At 52.2% G+C, this 20,396-nt stretch overlaps 1 protein-coding gene across 1 annotated transcript in view; it reads right to left on the bottom strand.

Moving 5' to 3' along the window:
- Positions 1-206: 206 nt before the first annotated feature.
- The window catches only part of MYO18B (myosin XVIIIB), a 156,822-nt gene continuing 136,632 nt past the window's right edge, over positions 207-20,396 (bottom strand). The window contains 2 exon segments of the mRNA XM_060249021.1: positions 207-1,479; positions 19,156-19,323. Of these exon segments, the coding sequence (XP_060105004.1) occupies positions 207-1,479; positions 19,156-19,323 (1,441 nt within the window).

Below are 20,396 nucleotides of genomic sequence, written 5' to 3'. Positions count from 1 at the left end.
CTCTGAAAGAACTTGTGATTGACTCAAGGTCACACCAGCAGGTGCAAGTGGAGGAGTGGGAATCAAACCCATTTCTCCACACTCTTAACCACTACACCAGACTGGCTTCTGCTCCAGCTTCACAGTCTAGTTCCATCCATTCCATCAGCTGGTGACACAGCTGATCTCCGGCACCCGTTCGTGCCCCAAGGCACCAGCCACTTGCCTTATTCTTTCCCCAGGTATTTCATCATGATGCTGTTCACGTCGTCATCTTTCCCATCTGCCTCAGACCGCCCACCATCTTTGGCACTCGTGGTGTTTCCTTTCTCAACACATCCTTCCCCTTCCAGCCTCTGGATCCTTGGCCGACTCTTGATGCTGTCAGCACTTTTGAAAGATACGCCCGAGCTGGAAGATGAAGAGGAATCGGAGAGGTGCCCGGGGTCCTCTTTGGGTCTCAGGCTTGGCGATAAGGGGGTCTTGGTGGAGATCTGGTCTTCAAAATGGACACTCATGGGCCGGTGCCCTTCCCTCCGTTCCCTGGGGCCTCGGGACAAGCTGCTGGTCGACTGGGCTTTCCGGATGGCTGGGAGGATGTCGTCGAATTCAACATTTGTCTTTCTTTCATAACTTAAAGTTGGTATTTCCCAAGAGAAGGGGTCACTTTCCTTTCCTTTGCCTGCAGCATCTCCAAAGCTCTTGCTCTGAAACACCAGAGGATCCTGGCCCAGATCCGCTCCCATCGCTCCTTCCAACGGTGCTGCCAGACTGCTCCTCCATGGCTTCTGCCTTGAGGTGCTGAAAGCGTCTCCTCCCAGGGCAGGTGAGCTGAGTTCTGAGTGTGCCTCACCTGTGCTCTGGACAAGGGAGTCGTAGGAGCCGAACTTGGAGACCCTCTTCAGAATAGGCGAGGGGGCTGGGCGTGGCTTCCCTTCAGAGGAGATGCTTCGCAGGCTGGAGGACCGCGTCAGCCCCACCCCACCGCTCTCCCCAGGTTGGTCTGGCTTTGCAGGGTAATCGTCTTCCTGCAAAGTCCTGCATCTTCGAAGGGAAGAGGCCCCGGTCGTTTGGTAGATGGGCAAAGAAGACGCCTCCTCCTCCAGTACCAAGGCTCCCGCTTCTTTGTCTTTCAGCCTCTGTCGCCGCAGCTCTTCGACGTATTCCGAAAGTGCCGATGAAGAGCGTGACAATTTGCCATCAGCTGAAGGAGACACCTTTCTGATCACTGATGGGGATGCAGGACTTGGCAGTTTTCCATCTGCAGATGCTGCTGGGGAGGACCACTTCCTTACTATGGATGGAGAGGCAGAGCCTACGTCTTTGGGCACCTCAGCCTCCTCTCGGGACACGAGCTTCCCATAGTCCCATCTCTGAGCACCAAGGGAAGGGCTCATGACTTGGCCCGAATCCTCCTCCCTTCCGTTCCTTCCATATTCCCACCTTTTGACACTTGACAAGGACGAGGCTGGGGGACTCCGGCCATGGTCTTTGATGATTCTAGGAGGGAAAGACAAAAGACAGCCATGTGAGGGGGGGGGCAGCGCCAACGGAGAAAAGCAGGTCTCCGGGAGTTCAAAAAGAAACATGCATACACAAATTTCACACAAAGTGTAAATATTTAATTTGAATATTAAATTAGAAACATCTTCTGGTGCACGCCGCTAGTTCACTCGGTGTTGAGTAATGTAATTTCTGAACATAATTAGAGTAATAATAAAATGGCTGAATGCATTAGAATAGCTGGGAATCCGAGCCACTGTTCCAGGAACGCAGCACATTTGGCACTGCCTTGCCATGACTGATGGATTTACCTGTTTCGATATGGCTGAATTCTTTATTGCATTTTTACTGAAACTACCTTGAGTGGCCTGCAGACACATTTTAAACACTTGACACCCCGGTGTCTGCACAACTTTGCCACAAGCCCAGCCAGGGAAATGCTCTGAAGGGGCGAGCAGCCCCCAAAGCCCCAGAGGGGAGGAGGGGACTCTCCTGAACCCCTGTGCAGAGTTACACAGCTGAAGCCAGTGCGCCTGAAGCATTACTGAGAGTGCACAGACCATATATGAACATATGAAGCTGCCTTCTACTGAATCAGACCCTCCTGGGTTCATCAAAGTCAGACTGGCAGCAGCTCTCCAGGGTCTCCAGTTGAGGTTTTTTACACCTATTTGCCTGGACCCTTTTTAGTTGGAGATGCCAGGGATTGAACCTGGGACCTTCTGGTTACATATGAACATATGAAGCTGCCTTCTACTGAATCAGACCCCCCTGGGTCCATCAAAGTCAGTCTTGTCTACTCAGACTGGCAGTGGCTCTCCAGGGTCTCAAGCGGAGGTTTTTTACACCTATTTGCCTGGACCCTTTTTTAGTGGAGATGCCGGGGATTGAACCTGGGACCTTCTGCTTACCAAGCAGATGCTCTACCACTGAGCCACCGTCCCTCACCAACACCAGTCCCCGGGTGCATCAGATGCGCCTTGAACATCACAGTCATTGCAATGGAAGCAACAAACTCTGGATGCCGGTGGAGCATTCCCGCTGTCGGGTAGACAGAGCTCCACATCTGCCTCACAGCACACGCAGGGCTCTGAGCTGTGCTTGAGCTTAGGGCCCGGTTTAGCCCCCCGAGGCTTCCTCCCCAGCCCCAGTGTGGCCCCACTCATGAGTGTCACATGCAAGCCAAGGCCTTTTGAGCACAGACAGCGACCAAGGCTTGGGCAGTGTTCTCGGCTCCCAGCTTCCCTCCCATACAGGAGAGCTCCGTTCAAGGCATTATGAATGACCTACAGCCCATCCTGGACAGTGACCCTTCCCTCACACAGGCACCGGTGTGTGTGTGTGTGTGCTTTTCTTGCTTACAGTCAGCCTGCTAACTTGAAACACTTGCAACGATAAACTACTTCACAGTCCCAGTCCCGTGGACTCTGGTACCAAGACCTGCAACAAACCAAGATGCCAACTTTGCTCTCCTATGGATCCCTCCCAGCAACACCATCCCGGGACCCAGCAGCATCAGCTGGACCACCTCCGGCTCCTCCTCGGATGTGAGTTCTGCCATCACGCATCAGCAGTGCCCTTCCAACCTCTACATGGGACAAACAGGCCAGTCCCTTCCACAAAGAATTAATGGACATAAGTCTGACATCAGAAACCACAACCTTCAAAAACCAGTGGGGAAACATTTTAACCTTCCAGAGCATTCATAAGAACATAAGGAATGCCATGTTGGATCAGGCCAATGGCCCATCCAGTCCAACACTCTGTGTCACATAAGAACAGAAGAGAAGCCATGTTGGATCAGGCCAATGGCCCATTCAGTCCAACACTCTGTGTCACATAAGAACATAAGAGAAGCCCTGTTGGATCAGGCCAATGGCCCATCCAGTCCAACTCTCTGTATCACATAAGAACAGAAGAGAAGCCATGTTGGATCAGGCCAATGGCCCATCCAGTCCAACACTCTGTGTCACATAAGAACAGAAGAGAAGCCATGTTGGATCAGGCCAATGGCCCATCCAGTCCAACTCTCTGTATCACATAAGAACATAAGAGAAGCCATGTTGGATCAGGCCAATGGCCCCTCCAGTCCAACACTCTGTGTCACAGAAGAACATAAGAGAAGTCATGTTGGATCAGGCCAATGGCCCATCCAGTCCAACACTCTGTGTCACATAAGAACATAAGAGAAGCCATGTTGGATCAGGCCAATGGCCCCTCCAGTCCAATACTCTGTGTCACATAAGAACATAAGAGAAGCCATGTTGGATCAGGCCAATGGCCCATCCAGTCCAACACTCTGTGTCACATAAGAACATAAGAGAAGCCATGTTGGATCAGGCCAATGGCCCATCAAGTCCAACACTCTGTGTCACACAGTGGCCAAAAAACCCAGGTGCCATCAGGAGGTCCACCAGTTTTTATTTATTTATTTATTTACTTGCCATACTTTCAATTTATAGTCCGCCCACTCCGTGAGTGGACTGGTGGAGCCCTCCCACTGTTGCCTGCCCCCCAAGCGCCAAGAATGCAGAGCATCATTTGTCCCAGACTGAGAGAGTTCCATCTATACCTAGTGGCTAACAGCCACTGATGGCTGTTTATCCAATCCCCTCTTAAAGCTATCAATGCTTGTAGCCGCCACCACCTCCTGTGACAGTGAATTCCATGTGTTAATCACTCTTTGGGTGAATTCAATTGCTGACCTAAAACCTGCAGTTGTTTTACAAAGGAATTTCAAAGGGAGGTTGGAAAGAGAGGCTATTGAATTGCAACTGATAACGAAGCTCAAGAAAAAGGCATCCACCTGGACTGAATAGAGACCTAGGATTCCTGTCTCATGAACAATGCTGATTTCTCCACATCTACTGGTGCAGGGTGGCAAGCTGCAGTACTGCAGTCCAGGCTCTCTGCTCATGACCTGAGTTCGATCCCAGCGGAAGCTGGTTCAGGTAGCCAGCTGCAGGTTGACTCAGCCGTCCATCCTTCCGAGGTCCGACTGGGGAAGGCAATGGCAAACCACCCCATAAAAAGTCTGTCATGAAAATGTTGTGAAAGCAACGTCACCCCAGAGTTGGAAACAACTGGTGTTTGCACAGGGGACTACCTTTACCTTGACTACTTCTCTGCATATCTTACCTAATCCAATCACACCTGCTATTGTCATTTGCCTGCTAATGTCACTTGGCATCTGAAACCACTCCACTTTCCACTATATAGGACAGATGGACTCACACAGAATCATAGAGTTGGAATGGACCTCCAGGGTCATCGAGTCCAACCTCCTGCACAATGCAGGAAACTCGCAAATGCCTCCCCCTAAATTCACAGGATCTTCATTGCTGTCAGATGGCCATCTAGCCTCTGTTGAAAAACCTCCAAGGAAGGAGAGCCCACCACCTCCCGAAGAGGAAGCCTGTTCCGCTGAGGAATTGCTCTAACGGTCAGGAAGTTCTTCCTAATGCTGAGCCGGAAACTCTTTTGATTTAATTTCAACCCACTGGTTCTGGCCCTACACGCTAGCTGTATCTGAAGAAGCAACTGTAGGGGCTCAGGAGAGCTCCTTCCCTGTGGCCACAAATGTTGTCAGCCTTTAAGGTGCTGCTGGGCTCTGGCACTTTCCTCTTGAGACAGAAGGAGAAAGGGAGGGCACCGCCAAAGCCCCCTGGGAGAGGAAGGTGCAAAAGCCCCCTGGAGCCCACCGTCCTCCGAGAAAGCCTGGATCAGCCAGCCTTGCTGCTGCAGCTGGCTAAAACTCTCCTGCTAACCACAACCAGAGGGCCAAGACCAAACGAGGTCTTCCAAAGGTGGGACACCCCCGCTGGTGGGTTCGGAACCCCCCAGGCCTGAGCTGCCTTGCAACAGCCAGGCTTTATACCCGTCCTCCCACCCCAGGGAAGGAAGAAAGGCTGCCGTGAAGCCATCACGGTGGAATTATCCTTGCACATGAAAGCAAGGAGATTTTCTTCCCTCTGTTGGAAAATACAGTTGTTAAAGATTTAGCCTTGACTATAATAAACCCTTCTGGCTAGGGAGAGGGGATGTCGTTTCCATAGCAACATTATGCCAGTCTGTAATCTGGCAGACAATGCTGGGCGCATGGAGACCAGGCCCGCCTGACCTGAAACAAATTTACACCTGGAGATCTCTCGAGGTATCACCGCCTCTGAGGAGAAGACCCAGCTCGAGAAAGGGCTGGGGGAACCAAGCGCTTCTGCAGATGGCTGCCATAACCCTCCTGGCAAGATCCGGGCAAGGGAGAACGCAGGAGGCAACCAGCGAGGAGGCCGGCCAGCCCTGGGAGTGAGAAATGGTGAAGGGAAGAATCCTGTACGGGGGCTGAAGCCAGGCAGCAAGCGCCACCAGGAAGAGCTCTGCGGGCACAGATGGCCACACACCCCAGTGGGCAGCTTGGCGGCTGCCCAGATACACAAAAGCAAAACCATGGAGCAAGGGCAGGAGAAGAGGCACTTCCAGCCATCTGGTAGGAAAGAAGCAAACTGGCACTGGCCTGCCCTGAGTGAGAGCAAAGGACCCAGCAATGCCAAGAGGTGGGCACAACTCAAGCCAGCCAGAGCCTCAGTTGGAACCCCAAGGGAGGGGGGCACAGACTTTCCCGAGCCTGTTGGCAGGGCCAAGAAGGACCCTGCTTGTTCACCCTTTCCCTTCAATTGCCCTCTCGCAAAGGGCTGTTTAAGAGCGAGGGCCTCTCCCTCTCATTGGCACCACGGACGGGCTTGGTGCTGCTCTGATCCCTGGCACCTTCCTCCCAGAACAGAAGCCCTGCATATGTTCCCCAGAGAGCACTGCGTTCAGGGACACAAAACCTGTTCTCTGTCCCTGGACCAAGGGAGGCCAGGCTGTGTTCCGCACGGGCCAGGGCCTTCTCAGTGGCAGCACCTGAAATGTGGAACGCCCTCCCAGAGGCCATAAGGGCCCTGCGGGACCTCTCCCAATTCTGCAGGGCCTGTAAAACTGAATTGTTTCGACAGGCCTTCAACTGCTAAACCAGGAGAGGCCCGCCACCCTACACTGCTGAGCGACATTACTCATGAGGAATTATGATCAGTATAGGATCGCTGTCAGAAGAAAGAAAGTCATGATCCTGCCTATACTGAAATTTTGAGTAGCACCATGAAATGTATTTTAATTGTTATTTTATTGTTTAAATTGTAACTTTAAATTGTTTTTTTTAAATTGACTGTTAGCTGCCCTGAGACTCAAGGTTGTATTCATTGAAGACAATGTCTCTCTCTCTCTCTCTCTCTCTCTCTCTCGGCTTGACTTCGCGAACGAAGATTGAAGAAAGGTGCAGTAGTCCACGTCTGCTGCAGGCTCGCTGGTGGCTGACAAGACCAATGCAGGACAGGCAGGTCCGGCCACAGTGGCCTCAGGGAAAAGTCTGATTTGGGGTTGGTCCTGTAGCAGTGCGATTCTTCCTCAATCTCCTTTTGTCCTCAAGACCAGCTATGCGTGCGTTCTCAAAGGAAGAGACAGCCTGGTGGATGGTGTGCCTCCATGCTTTGCGATCTGAGGCTAGGTCAGACCACTGGTGATGGTTAATGCAGAAGACAATGTATACTTTATTGGAAACTCATTGCTGGATACAGAGATTGAGACTAATGCCAGAGACTAGGGGTCTCTGGGTCTTATGGAATTCTACATCAAAGCATTATCTAAACAAAGTTATTCTCATAACAAAAGGGAATGAAGGTGCAAACTTTCACATGAGAGCTCCCCCTTATCTCTTTGCCTAAGGGAGGATGCTGGCCGGACGTGGTACCTATTAAGGCCACATTCCTTTGCTCCTTTCACACTCTACACAAGGTTAACACTTCAGACAACCTCCCTTTGATATGCAGGCTGGTTACATTATAACAAAAGCTTTGGAGTTAGTATGAAGAGTTCATTTGGTTAGTATTTTATAGCCTTTAGCATAATAAAGTTACAGAGCCTGACAGCAGGATGGATAGAAAACTAAAGTGATAGATAGATAGATAGACAGATAGACAGATAGATAGATAGATAGATAGATAGATAGATAGATAGATAGATAGATAGATAGATAGATAGATAGATAGATAGATAGATAGATAGATAGATAGATAACAAATAAATTGCCAGCCCTTTTTTCAAAACGACTAATGATGCTGAGCCCCCAGGTGCTTCTCCCTGGGCCCACCTGTGGTCTGTGCCAGCGGCAAGAGGAAACAATACAGAACAGCTGGACTTGGCCAGCCCCACCAAAGGAGAGCAGCCCACTGCAGGGCGCGCAAAGCCACAGACGCTCCATGGGGCAGGTGCCCTCCCCCCTCCCTCCCCCTCATTCTGAGCCCTGCCCTGCCCCCCCCCCCAAAGCACCCCTGCTGCTGCTGCTGCTGCACACACAGACCCTACCCCTGCTGGGGACGGGAATGGCCTCTTGCAGTCGTCCCCCTTCCCTTCCCTTCCCGCAATGCTTCCCTTCCTCCAAGCCCTGGAGCAGACATGAATCTATCTGCAGCCAACACATGAGGTGGCAGCAAGCCCTCCCCCCCCCCAGCCCCATGCCAGCACTTTCCTCCAACCCTTCCCCATAGACAAGCCCTCCCACCCCACCCCCACCCCCACCCCGCGGGTTCACTCCAGCTGCCACCCTGCTTTGCCCATCACTGGGGGGGCTGAGGACTTCCCAACCTCCGGAGCAGATAGCTTTGCTGTCACCCAGCACCATCTCCTCCAAGGAATGTTTTAATCATTGATTGGTTTTAATGTGAATTTAATATGAATTTATTGTTTTATTATTGTGTTGTTCACCTTAAATGTTGTTAGCCGCCCTGAGCCTGCTTCGGCGGGGGAGGGCGGGATACAAATAAAATTTTACATTACATTACATTACAAGCCTTGTCCAATGTCCCCAAAGTCCCTTCCACCCGGGAGGGCTGAAGAGCAGCTGACTGCCTCCCCGGATGTTCCTCGGCAGTGCTGGGGGGGGGGGGGGCAAGGGAGACCAGGGTCTGGCTCATAGTTCCCTCTAAGCTGCGCTAGGGGGCGCTGGCACACAGGTTTTTAACAGGCTGCTCAGGTTTCTGCTCTCTGCTCACAACCTCCATTGGAAGCAATGGAGAATGGGGGCACCTCTTTCTGAGGCCCATAGCATTGGGCCCCCTGGTCCAATCTTGTTGAAACTTGGAGAGGTTTCTGAGGAGAGGTGTCAGCAGCTATGCTGCAAATTTGGTGCCTCTACCTCAAAGAAAAGCCCCCCCCCAGAGCACCAGATACCCCCAGATCAATTTTCCATCATAGCCTATGGGGCTTTTTACTATAAAGGTCCTTATAGGCTGCATGGAGCTGGGGGGGGGAAACAATTTTTCCCGCACCCCTTTTATGCTCTTCAGTATGATTTGTAACCTGCCTTGAAGGGGACAGTGGGATATAAATATTTGAATAAATAAGTATTTTGGGCAAGTTGATAACATTTGAGCAAAAGGATGCCCACAGAGCCCTGAATCTGTGTGTGGGGGAGGCGGCGGGGGGTGAGGTGAATCTGAAAAACAATCAGGAAATGGAGCCCTGCTTCTGTCCCCCAGGCCGCCTCATCACAAGAAAAGCAAGGAGGGAACAGCTGGAAGTGCTGCAGTCAAGCCCAGCTTGGCTTTGCCGAAACAGCTGCTTGGGAGCCTTCCTCTGGAGCCTTGCAGCGCCTGGTCTGCAGGGTGCCCCCGCTGAGATGCAGCCCCTCCCCCTCCAATGCTTTCGGGAGCTGAGATCCAGCTAGGTCTGCCGAGGTCATCTCCAGCACTGGAAAAGCACCCCTCTTTCCACTCCCCTCCCCACATTCCTCTGTCTGCGATACAGAGATCATAACACTGACCTACTTTGCAGGGCTGTTTTAAAGATGACAGAAATATAAATTGGCTTGAACAAGTAGGAAAAGCTTGTGACAGATGTCAGGGTTATTCACAGCTCCATCCATCAGCACACAACTGTTTCTGTTGTTTTGCCTTTCCCCATTTTGAAAACAAGCTTCATTCTTAACTAGGCTGAGATGACATCTCCTGTTCTTTCCGGAACAACAGCCTCAGAGACTGACCAGTGTGGCTTAAATTAACAATCACTGAACACAGTTTAGCTCCACTTGGCAGCCAGACCCAGCCAGGGCACCTGGGCCAGAAGGGCAATACGTTTGATTGCAAGAGGAAGGACTTCCGACAACTTGCGGCTTTGGCTGTACCTCCCATACAGCTGCCTAGAACAAGGTAGAATTCTAGAGTTGGAAGGGACCTCCAGGGTCATCTAGTCCAACCCCCTGCACAATGCAGGAAACTCACCAACACCTCCCCCTAAATTCACAGGATCCTCATAGCTGTCAGAGGGCCATCTGGCCTCTGTTTAAGGTAAGGGTCTGTGATCCCAGCAGGGCAAGTGGGTAAGGGGGTGTCTCTCAGCTCCACCATTAAATGAGGTCTGTACCAGAATCTCAGCAACTATCAGGCACCAGGTGGGCCACGATCCAGAGAACCAGCAGCTGTGGTCGAGTGACCATTTCTCTTCCACCCACCCCAACAGCCTTTCACCACCAAGCAGTAAGATGCTTCCCACCCTTGGTCTCTGCACAAAACAAGGAATTTGCCTCCCCCGGTAAAAAAAGTGCAAGCTAAGTTCCAGTAGGAGAATCTGAAGGCTCCCCTTAAGCCAAATGGAATGTTGTAGTGTGCAATCTACACCAAAGCAAATGACATACAACAGTAATTAGTGAAGATTACACAGTAATTAGGGTGATTATGCTTATGCTCGTTGAAATCATTTATGCAATAATATCTGTGCTGGAATTGAAGCAGGGGGCAAGGCAGGAGGGAAAAAGAGGAGGGCTGGAACCCTGCGGGGGGGGGGGGGGACATGGAAATGACCAGGCAGGGGAGGGGGGGAGGGAGGGGGGACTCTGCCGTGAACTGCACATCTCCAGTCATTCTGGCTCTGGGAATCTCACCAGGACAGCAGGAATCCCGCAAGAACTCAGCTCCAACCAGCCTCTCCTGCTTGCAGCAGCAGAGCAGCACCTACCAGCTACCTGCAGCCTGGACCTTCATGGACCCTTCCCACATGATGACCAATCCCCTCCCAAAAGAATATACATGGCACCACGGCAGCAGCCCCCCCACCCCGGGTAAGTGTCCCCACAATTTAGCAAGCCTGGGAATCTGAGCCAGCAGGGCAAGGAAGGGCAGCCCCCCCAAGGCTCCCCCTGCCTGCTCTGGCAACAATCCCCCCCCACCCTGAACAGAACAGCCAGCAGCCCTATCTGCTCATGCCACGTGCACATGTCGGGGCAGGGGGGGAGTCCGCTTTTGCACAGAATATGTGGGGCCTGCAGTGCTGAAGCAGTGCACCTCAGAGCCTGGGCAACCACTGGTCCATTCATGCAGGGGTGGGAGCTCGTGCTCAGCCTGACCCCAAATCTACAGATGCTGGGAGACAAGGGAGCTCGGGGGCAGCCTGTGCCCAACATCACAGGGGGGCTCCACCCACCCTTCCGCCATCTTGGTTACACCCTCTCCCCTTTTCCTTCTCTTCACAATTCATAGAATCAGAGAATCACAGAGCTGGCAGGGGCTGTGCAGGAGGCTCCTCTCACGCAGTCTCTGGAGAACACACCCCAGGCACCTGAGTGGGGCCCTTCAAAATGGTGTCTTTTGCCTGGATTCATGAGTCATGAATTGTGACTCATCCCATCTCCCGGCAGCCACCTTTCTGGGCCCGATTTTTGACCTTCAGCATCCACCCCTCCCACCTTGTGGTCTGCTCCACCTCTCTGGCCCCCGTCCCTTCAAACGCCTCTTGCCATGCCCTTGGGGGGGGTGTCCATCAACTTCAGTGGACTGCAGCATGCTTGTGTTTTGTGCTTGCTAGGCACTAATGTGACTACACTCTATGAGCTCCGCATGTGGGCCTTTCCACCATAGTTAAAATGTCTATTTGGGTTTTTTTTGGGGGGGGGGGCTCTTTCCTCCTCTTCAGCCTTTCTAACAGTCAGCATCATCAAATGCATAATTTATAGCGTCCTGTAAAAATTGTACTACTTAGCATATTTATGAAGCTTAAAAGTATAAATGCCTTCATTTTCTACAAGTACAGTTGAAAATTAACCTAAGGAGACTGAGCAAGCGAGAGAGCGAGATACAAACCGCTGTACCTTTTGCTCCCTTGGCACATGTAACAGAGTTAGGGGAAGAAAATGATAGTTGAAAATAGAAAACACAAAGTTAGTCTTAAAGAAAAGAAAGCACATTATCTGCAGAGCAGCAGACATAACAGTCCCCAGAGGGTCCGCAGCATATCTGGAGATCAAGCTAAACTTTATAACACTGAAAACACTGAACTCTTCTACAGCATACTATACTATGCTTTTTGTGTCAATGGTCAGGTTCCAAGTAATTTTGAAATGTTCAGAACGGGAACTTACTAAGCATCACCACCAGGATTTTTTTGGTATCAGGAACTCCTTTGCATACTAGGCCACACACCCCTGATGTAGCCAATCCTCCAAGCGCTTACAGGGCTCTTCGTACAGGGTCTACTGTAAGCTTTGGGAGAACTGGCTACATCACGGGTTGTTGCCTAATATGCAAAGAAGTTCCTGCTACAAAAAAAACCCTGATCACCACAAAATGACTGTTGCGTGTGTGTGGGGGGGCAATCACAAAAATGTCCTATGGCAGAGGGAGCTTTTTTCCTGCATGGGTGGGTGGGGGGAGGGCTATCTTGTTTGCTTGCAGAAGGTCCCACAGTCAGTTCCTGGAAGCACCTCCAGTTACAAAATCCGCTGGTGCCCTGGAAGAAGACTGCAGATTTATACCCCACCCATCTCTCTGAAGCAGAGTCTCAGAGTGACTTACAATCTCTTTTATCTCCTTCCCCCACAACAGACATCCTGTGAGTTGGGTGGGGCTGAGAGGGCTCTCCCAGAAGCTGCCCTTTCATAGAATCATAGATGTTTCTGAGGACATAGCTGGGGATTGTGCATCCTGTAAGACAGGGGTGGTCAAGGATAGCTCTCCAGATGTTTTTGCCTACAACTCCCATCAGCCCCAGCCAGCATGGCCAATGGCTGGGGCTGATGGGAGTTGTAGGCAAAAACATCTGGAGAGCTACTGTTGGCCACCCCTGCTGTAAGAGAACAGAAAGTTGGATCTTGGCCAATTTTTGCCCATAGATCTTTCCTGCAAATCCTTGCATTCCCCCCCCCCAATTTTTCCCCACATGGATATGTGGGGGAAATGACCATGAAACATTTATGTAAGACTTTCCACATTACCCACACACATGAAGCGGCCTTATACTGAATCAGACATGCGGTCCATCAAAGTCAGTATTGTCTCCTCAGACTGGCAGGGGCCCTCCAGGGTCCTTCGCGTCACCTACTGCCCAACCCTTCCAACTGGAGATGCTGTTGGGAAGTGAACCTGGGACCTTCTGCATGCCAGGCAGATGCTCTGCCACTGGGCTATGGCCCCTCTTTGGAAGCTTAACCCCACACCAGGGGCATCCTCATGGCCAAAAATGCTTCCTCGCATTCACTTCATTCATTCCCAAGGTACCTCGTTGCTAAAAGAAAGAGCCAGCTCTGACTGCCTTCCACCTCACTGAAGCAGGAGATGCTTCGAAAACTCCAAGAGGCATCATCTTTGGGTCTGCAGGGATCCCTGCACATAAATTGCCCTGTCACTGTCCATATTGTCTCCTCTCTCTGCCAGTTTGAGCCCCCAAACCATCAGCTGGGGCCAGAGCCATTGATGTCAGCACTTCGCACCCATCACCAGCCAGCAGCCTCACTAGAACTGGCCTTGCAAGATCCAAGCAATAGTGGGAGACGATGCACTCGCCCCTCATTGGAAAAGTACTTCTGTAGGGCCCCTGTTCTGCGTCTTCAGCCGCAGCAAGCCCCTCCCCGGAGCCCAGTCTAATGTGGCATCCAGCGGGGTCAGCCACGTTCCTTTCCCAGTGGAGGTGTTTACAAAACACCCGACGGGTCAGGCTGGAAGTTTCGGCTGGCAGTGCTCAGAAGTGCTTTAGCTGACGAGGATCTTTTCCAAACGCTTTAATATTCTGTGCGTTATGCAAACTTTGCAAATCTGCAGCACTGTTTAGATTTCCATGGCGCAGCAGAGTCCTGGGAAACCAATAAAGGGGCATTGTTGCTTGGATGAATCCAGCAGAAGTGCTTGCAATTGATTCCTCTGCTCAGGGAGCCACATTCATTTGTGCTCGGGAAAAAAAAGCAAGGCAACAACCGACAAAACCTCACTTGATTCTGGAGGTCTCAACTACCTGAACACGGGGTCAGGGCGGAAAACTGGCTCCAAGCTGAGTCTTCTTCCTTAAAGTCCACCTTCTACAACAGCCACCCATGACATACTTCTCAACACCCAGCTTAGGTATTTCCCTCATGGGAACAAGCCTCATAGAAACACAGAATCCGAGAATTATAGAGTTGGAAAGGACCTCCGGGATCATCTAGTCCAACCCCCTGAACAATGCAGGAAACTCACAAACCCCGCCCCCTAAATTCACGGGATCTTCATTCAAGCCTCTGCAGTTTCCCTGTTGCTACTTAGAGTTGCCACCTAGAGATCTCCTGCTATTATGGTTATTTACCTCTAGATGACCAAGATCAGTTCCCCCCAGAAGGAGGAGGAGGAGGAGAATGCAGATTTATACCACCCTTCTCTGAAACAGAGTCTCAGAACAGCTCACAATCTCCTATATCTTCTTCCCCCACAACAGACACCCTGTGAGGTAGGTGGGGCTGAGAGAGCTCTTATAGAGCTCTTGAGAGAGCTGCCTTTTCAAGGACAACCTCTACCAGAGCTATGGCTGACCCAAGGCCATTCTAGCAGGTGCAAGTGTACGAGTGAGGAATCAAACACGGTTCTCCCAGATAAGAGAGCTCTGGCTGACCCAAGGCCATTCCAGCAGGTGCAAGTGGAGTAGGGGGGAATCCAACCTGGTTCTCCCAGATAAGAGAGCTCTGGCTGACCCAAGGCTGTTCCAGCAGGTGCAAGTGGAGGAGTGGGGGATCAAACCCGGTTCTCCCAGATAAGAGAGCTCTGGCTGATGCAAGGCCATTCTAGCAGGTGAAAGTGGAGGAGTGGGGAATCAAACCCGGTTCTCCCAGAAAAGAGAGCCATGGCTGACCCAAGGCCATTCCAATACGTGCAAGTGGAGGAGTGGGGAATCCAACCTGGTTCTCCCAGATAAGAGAGCTCTGGCTGACCCAAGGCCATTCCAGCAGCTGCAAGTGGAGCAGTGGGGAATCAAACCCGGTTCTCCCAGATAAGAGAGCTCTGGCTGACCCAATGCCATTCCAGCAGGTGCAAGTGGAGGAGAGGGGAATCCAACCTGGTTCTCCCAGATAAGAGAGCTCTGGCTGACCCAAGGCCATTCCAGCAGCTGCAAGTGGAGGAGTGGGGAATCAAACCCGGTTCTCCCAGATAAGAGAGCTCTGGCTGACACAAGGCTGTTCCAGCAGGTGCAAGTGGAGGAGTGGGGGATCAAACCCGGTTCTCCCAGATAAGAGAGCTCTGGCTGACGCAAGGCCATTCTAGCAGGTGAAAGTGGAGGAGTGGGGAATCAAACCCGGTTCTCCCAGAAAAGAGAGCCATGGCTGACCCAAGGCCATTCCAGTACGTGCAAGTGGAGGAGTGGGGAATCCAACCTGGTTCTCCCAGATAAGAGAGCTCTGGCTGACCCAAGGCCATTCCAGCAGGTGCAAGTGGAGGAGTGGGGAATCAAACCCGGTTCTCCCGGATAAGAGAGCTCTGGCTGACCCAATGCCATTCCAGCAGGTGCAAGTGGAGGAGAGGGGAATCCAACCTGGTTCTCCCAGATAAGAGAGCTCTGGCTGACCCAAGGCCATTCCAGCAGGTGCAAGTGGAGGAGTGGGGAATCAAGCCCTGTTCTCCCAGATAAGAGTCCACACACTTAACCACTACGCCAAAGTGGCTACTTTGGTGGGTTGGCCACTGTGCCAATGAACCTGGTGGAGGTCCCTCCTCTCCCCTCTCCTGCCCTTCCCAGGCCTAATCCCTAAAATCTCCAGGTGTTTCCCCAGGCTGAGGCTTCCCATAAAGGGCAGCTTTCCCTATCCCAGATCCCCAGTCATGGCCACTCCGTTCCTGAGCTACTGGGGATTTCACAGTTTTCCAGCAATTGAATAACGTTAAATATCACTACAACACTGTTGATCCTGCTCCTGCCCCGCCCACGCAGGGCTCCGGGTGGCTGAACCGCATTGGCTGCATTCCGGGCTTCCCATTAAGAAACAAACAACAACCCCAAACAGTCCCTTGTTCCTTTTGCTGTGGAGAGAGGCTTCCCCCGTTATTTTTGTTGTTCAGTCACACAGTCGAGTCCGACTCTTTGCAACCCCATGGACAAAGTCACGCCAGGCCCTCCTGTCTTCCACCATCCTCCGAAGTCTGCTCAGATTTGTGTTTGTTACATCAGTAACGCTGTCCAGCCGTCTCCTCTTTTGCCGTCCCCTTCTTCTTTTGCCTTCTGTCTTTCCCAGCATCAGGGTCTTCTCCAGGGAGTGCTCCCTTCTCATTGGGTGGCCAAAGGATTGGAGCTTCAGCTTCTGCATCTGACCTTCCAGGGAACAGTCAGGGTTGAACTCCCTTAGGACTGACTGATTGGATCTTCTTGCAGTCCATGGGACTCTAGTTGTGTTGTTCAGTCTCACAGTTAAGTCCGACTCTTTGCGACCCCCTGGACAAAGTCATGCCAGGCCCGCCTGTCTTCCACCATCCTCTGAAGTCTGCTCAAATTCGTGTTTGTTACATCAGTAACGCCATCCAGCCATCTCCTCTTTTGCCCTCCCCTTCTTCTTTTGCCTTCTGTCTTTCCCAGCATCAGGATCTTCTCCAGGGAGTGCTCCCTTCTCATTTGGTGGCCAAAGTATTTGAGCTTCAGCATCTGACCTTCCAGGGAACAGTCTGGGTTGATTTCCCTTAGGACTGACTGATTGGATCTTCTTGCAGTTCGAGAGACTCTCAAGAGTCTTCTCCAGCACCCCCTTATAGTTAATCACTGATCAGAAATGACAAAAAGCCCCCAAGTGGCAGGGGGGGTGAAACAGCTTGCTGTGGGGGGAAAGGCTGCCCTGGGGGCAGAAAAATCCAAACTTCTCACCCTCGCAGCAGCTGTGCAGGCTTTGCTACAACCCTTCCCAGAACTTTGCAACAAAACACCTTTGGGAACGATTGGAGAATCCCCAAGAGGTGCACAACAGCACCAGGATGCCGGAGGGGGGGGGGGTGAGTCAGGGCGGGAAGCAGCTGTGCAGAGAGGGCCTTGGACTTGGGGCCAAGCAAAATATGGCCCAGAAATGCCAGGAAAGCCACTGCAGAGGTCACTGACTATGGGAGGAAGATGAAAAGCCACTGCTGATGAGGAGGGGGGCAACTTTCAACAGAGAACGGAGCACGTTCCCACCAGCAGCCACTCCCCCACTCCCAGCCTGGGGCACCTTTCCAGTTCCCTGTTTCCTGTGTCAGAGGTGTTACTTTGGTGGGCAGGGTCTGGGGGGAGGGCTGTGAGGAGACCTAACCAACCTGGGAAGCCTCTGGTTTGTCTTTCCTCTGCTGTCAGGTGACCTTAGCAAAAAAAAAAAAACCCTCTCCCCCTGCATCTGTAGTGTCACCTTTAGTGTAAAGTGTCAAGATGCCTTGCCCTTATCTTGAGCTGTGAATGTGCTCTCGCTTTCTGCTTCTGGCTTGCTTCCCACCTATCTCAATGTAACCATTATCAACATTCCTAGTGCCTGGTCTGAAGGGTTACTAGGGGCAACCAAGGTTGCTCTAAGATTATGTGCACCTGCAAAAGGGGCCTGGGAAAGACTTGGGGGGAGGGATTGCAGCTTCCTGCTTTTCTTTACACTTGTAACGGCTTAAGCCAACCCTATATAAGAGGGGCAAAAGCCCGCAAAGTCAGTTTTCGCAATGTCCGTCCTGCCTGCAACTGTCATGTATCAATAAACCTCCATTAATGAAGTGGACCATTTGTGATCACTGAACTGTGGGGTCTTGACATAAAGATTACAACAACGCAATACATGTGAAGCCCTCTGAACATCTGAAAGTAGTGTGCATTAAGTTTTGTTGTGGTTGTCTCATGGTGGTGGTGGGGGGGGGGGTTGCTGGGGCTGCCTTGCATGCAGCTGCTCCTTGAAGGGGCAAGTTTGCTCCTGCACCCCCCTCTCAGCCTTCCTGTTCCAGGGCCCCCCCAGAGAGACACTCTGGAGGGATGGGAGCCTGTGTACATTCCAGACATTTGTTCTCCAAGGCCTGAAAACCTCTGCAAGAGCTAAATATCAGCAAGTGACCTGGAATGTCAGCAAATGCCACTGCTTTGGTGCTCTTCGAAGAAGCGGAAATGCCAAATACGTAGAGATTTCTTGAACCTCCAGTGCCCAAGAAGGGTGCGATGTGTGCTCTGAGGCTGCTGCCTTCCAGAACAGCAGGTACTGGGAGGAGACAGGGGGCCTGACAGCTTGCCAGGAGCCCAGCCCAGCCCCCACGCAAGGGCAGAGCTCCATCCAGTTCTGCGAAACGTTGGCCCTGGCATAGGACTGGGGCATTTTCTTATGGTGGGCTGCCAGGCCAAGCCCCCTTTTCACTGGAGACGAGTTCGCCCCTCACTCAGAGAAAGAGGCCTGACCTCCACAGCACTTGGGCTGTGGGGGAGTCAAATGCCCAAGGGGGCCACCAGGCTCAGGCCATGAAAGAAAGGGCACAGGCAGAGCAACGGGGAACACCAGAGCAAGCCTGTCAGCTCCAGGGGACCTCAAGATTCATCTCCCCATCCCTCTAATGCTGGCTCTCCAGCTCGCATTGCCAGACAGGAGGTTTAAAATGCTGCTTCTCGGAGCCTGAGATTCACGTCAAGCAGCAGAAGGCCTGGGCAGTGGCGCCCCAAGGCCAAGATCTCAGGCAGGGAAAATGCAAGGAGCTCCCTGGAGATGCTGGGCCTGAACGAGGGACCTGGCAGGGGCAAAGCTGATCCTGGGTCCAGATTCCAAATGGCAAATGTGAGCCAGTTTGGTGTCATGGTTCAGTGTGCGGACTCTTATGTGGGAGAACGGGGTTTGATTCCCCACTCCTCCACTTGCAGCTGCTGAAACGGCCTTGGGTCAGGTTTGAACCAGGTTTGATTCCCCCCTCCTCCACTTGCAGCTGCTGGAACGGCCTTGGGTCAGCCAGAGCTCAGGCAGAGGTTGTCCTTGAAAGGGCAGCTGCTGGAAGAGCCAGTTTGGTGTAGTGGTTAAGTGCATGGACTCTTATGTGGGAGAACCGGGTTTGATTCGCCACTCCTCCACTTGCAGCTGCTGGAACAGCCTTGGGTCGGCCAGAGCTCTCACAGAGGTTGTCCTTGAAAGGGCAGCTGCTGTGAAAGTCCTCTCAGCGCCACCCACTTCACAGGGTGTCTGTTGTCGGGGGGAGAAGATAAAGGAGGTTGTGAGCTGCTCTGAGACTCTGAGATTCAGAGTGGAGGGTGGGAAATAAATCCAGTATCTTTTTCTTCTTCAACCCGTTTTCAGCCCTGAGCAGGCTGCAACATCACAATAGCCTGACAGCAACATCTCCCATTTCAGTGCATGCATGTCCAGAGGCCCCCCTCCCACCACCGCACTCTCACCTCAGGCTCTCTGCACTGCGCCTGTCCACAGCTTGTCTTGAGAGGGTTCCAGCCAGACTCGTGCCTGAAGTAGCCGACCAGCCAGACGTTGAAGCTGACCACGACTGGACGCTTCCTTCAGGTTCCAGGTTCAAGCTCCAACTGGACCCCAAACTCAGCTGGCTCCCCCTGCAAGCAGAACACAGCAGGCTGTCAATCAGGGCCCCTCCCGCAAGAGTCCCTCCAGCCATTGGCCCGGCCACACCTCTGCTTTTGCTGGGCCAGCCACTTCTAGCCAGGGCTTTTTTAGAGCAGGAACGCAGTTCCAGCTGGCTTGGTGTTGGGGTGTGACCGAATATGCAAATGAGTTCCTGTTGGGCTTTTTCTACCAAAAAAACCTGCGTGAAACCATGGTGATGTCAGGGAGTAATGCCCAATATGCAAATGAGTTCCTGCTGGGCTTTTTCTACAAAAAAAGCCCTGCTTCAAGCTAGTGCAGCTTCATCCTGCCCCGGGTGCAAACAGCAGACTTGGATCCCAGTCTGGAGGCAAAACGGAGGGAGAGGGACAGGCCCAAGGATCAGGAAAACCCAGGTTCACCCACACCAGAGGGGCTAACAGCAGGCATCTGTTCATGAGGCTCAGCTCACTTCCTCACGTGTGGGGCAATCACTTTGAGTGCCTCAGGAAAGAGACAGGGTCCAGGAGCGCCTTCAAGACTAAAACAATTTGTGGTAGGTGGCAGCAGCTACAAGCATAGCCAGCTTCAAGAGGGGACTGGATGAACATCTGGAGCAGAGGTCCATCAGTGGCTATTAGCCACAGGGTACAGATGGAACTCTCTGTCTGGGGCAAGTGATGCTCTGTATTCTTGGTGTTTGGAGGGGCACAGTGGGAGCACTTCTAGTGTCCTGGCCCAATGATGGACCTCCTGATGGCATCTGGGTTTTTTGGCCACTCTGTAACACAGAGTGTTGGACTGGATGGGCCATTGGCCTGATCCAACAGGGCTTCTCTTATGTGACACAGAGTGTTGGACTGGATGGGCCATTGGCCTGATCCAACAGGGCTTCTCTTATGTTCTTATGTGACACAGAGTGTTGGACTGGAGGGGCCATTGGCCTGATCCAACAGGGCTTCTCTTATGTTCTTATGTGACACAGAGTGTTGGACTGGAAGGGCCACTGGCCTGATCCAACAGGGCTTCTCTTCTGTTCTTATGTGACACAGAGTGTTGGACTGGAGGGGCCATTGGCCTGATC

Source organism: Heteronotia binoei, chromosome 11, assembly GCF_032191835.1.
Source record: "Heteronotia binoei isolate CCM8104 ecotype False Entrance Well chromosome 11, APGP_CSIRO_Hbin_v1, whole genome shotgun sequence".
Taxonomy (NCBI): Eukaryota; Metazoa; Chordata; class Lepidosauria; order Squamata; family Gekkonidae; genus Heteronotia; species Heteronotia binoei.
This window is presented reverse-complemented; position numbering and strand designations above follow the sequence as displayed.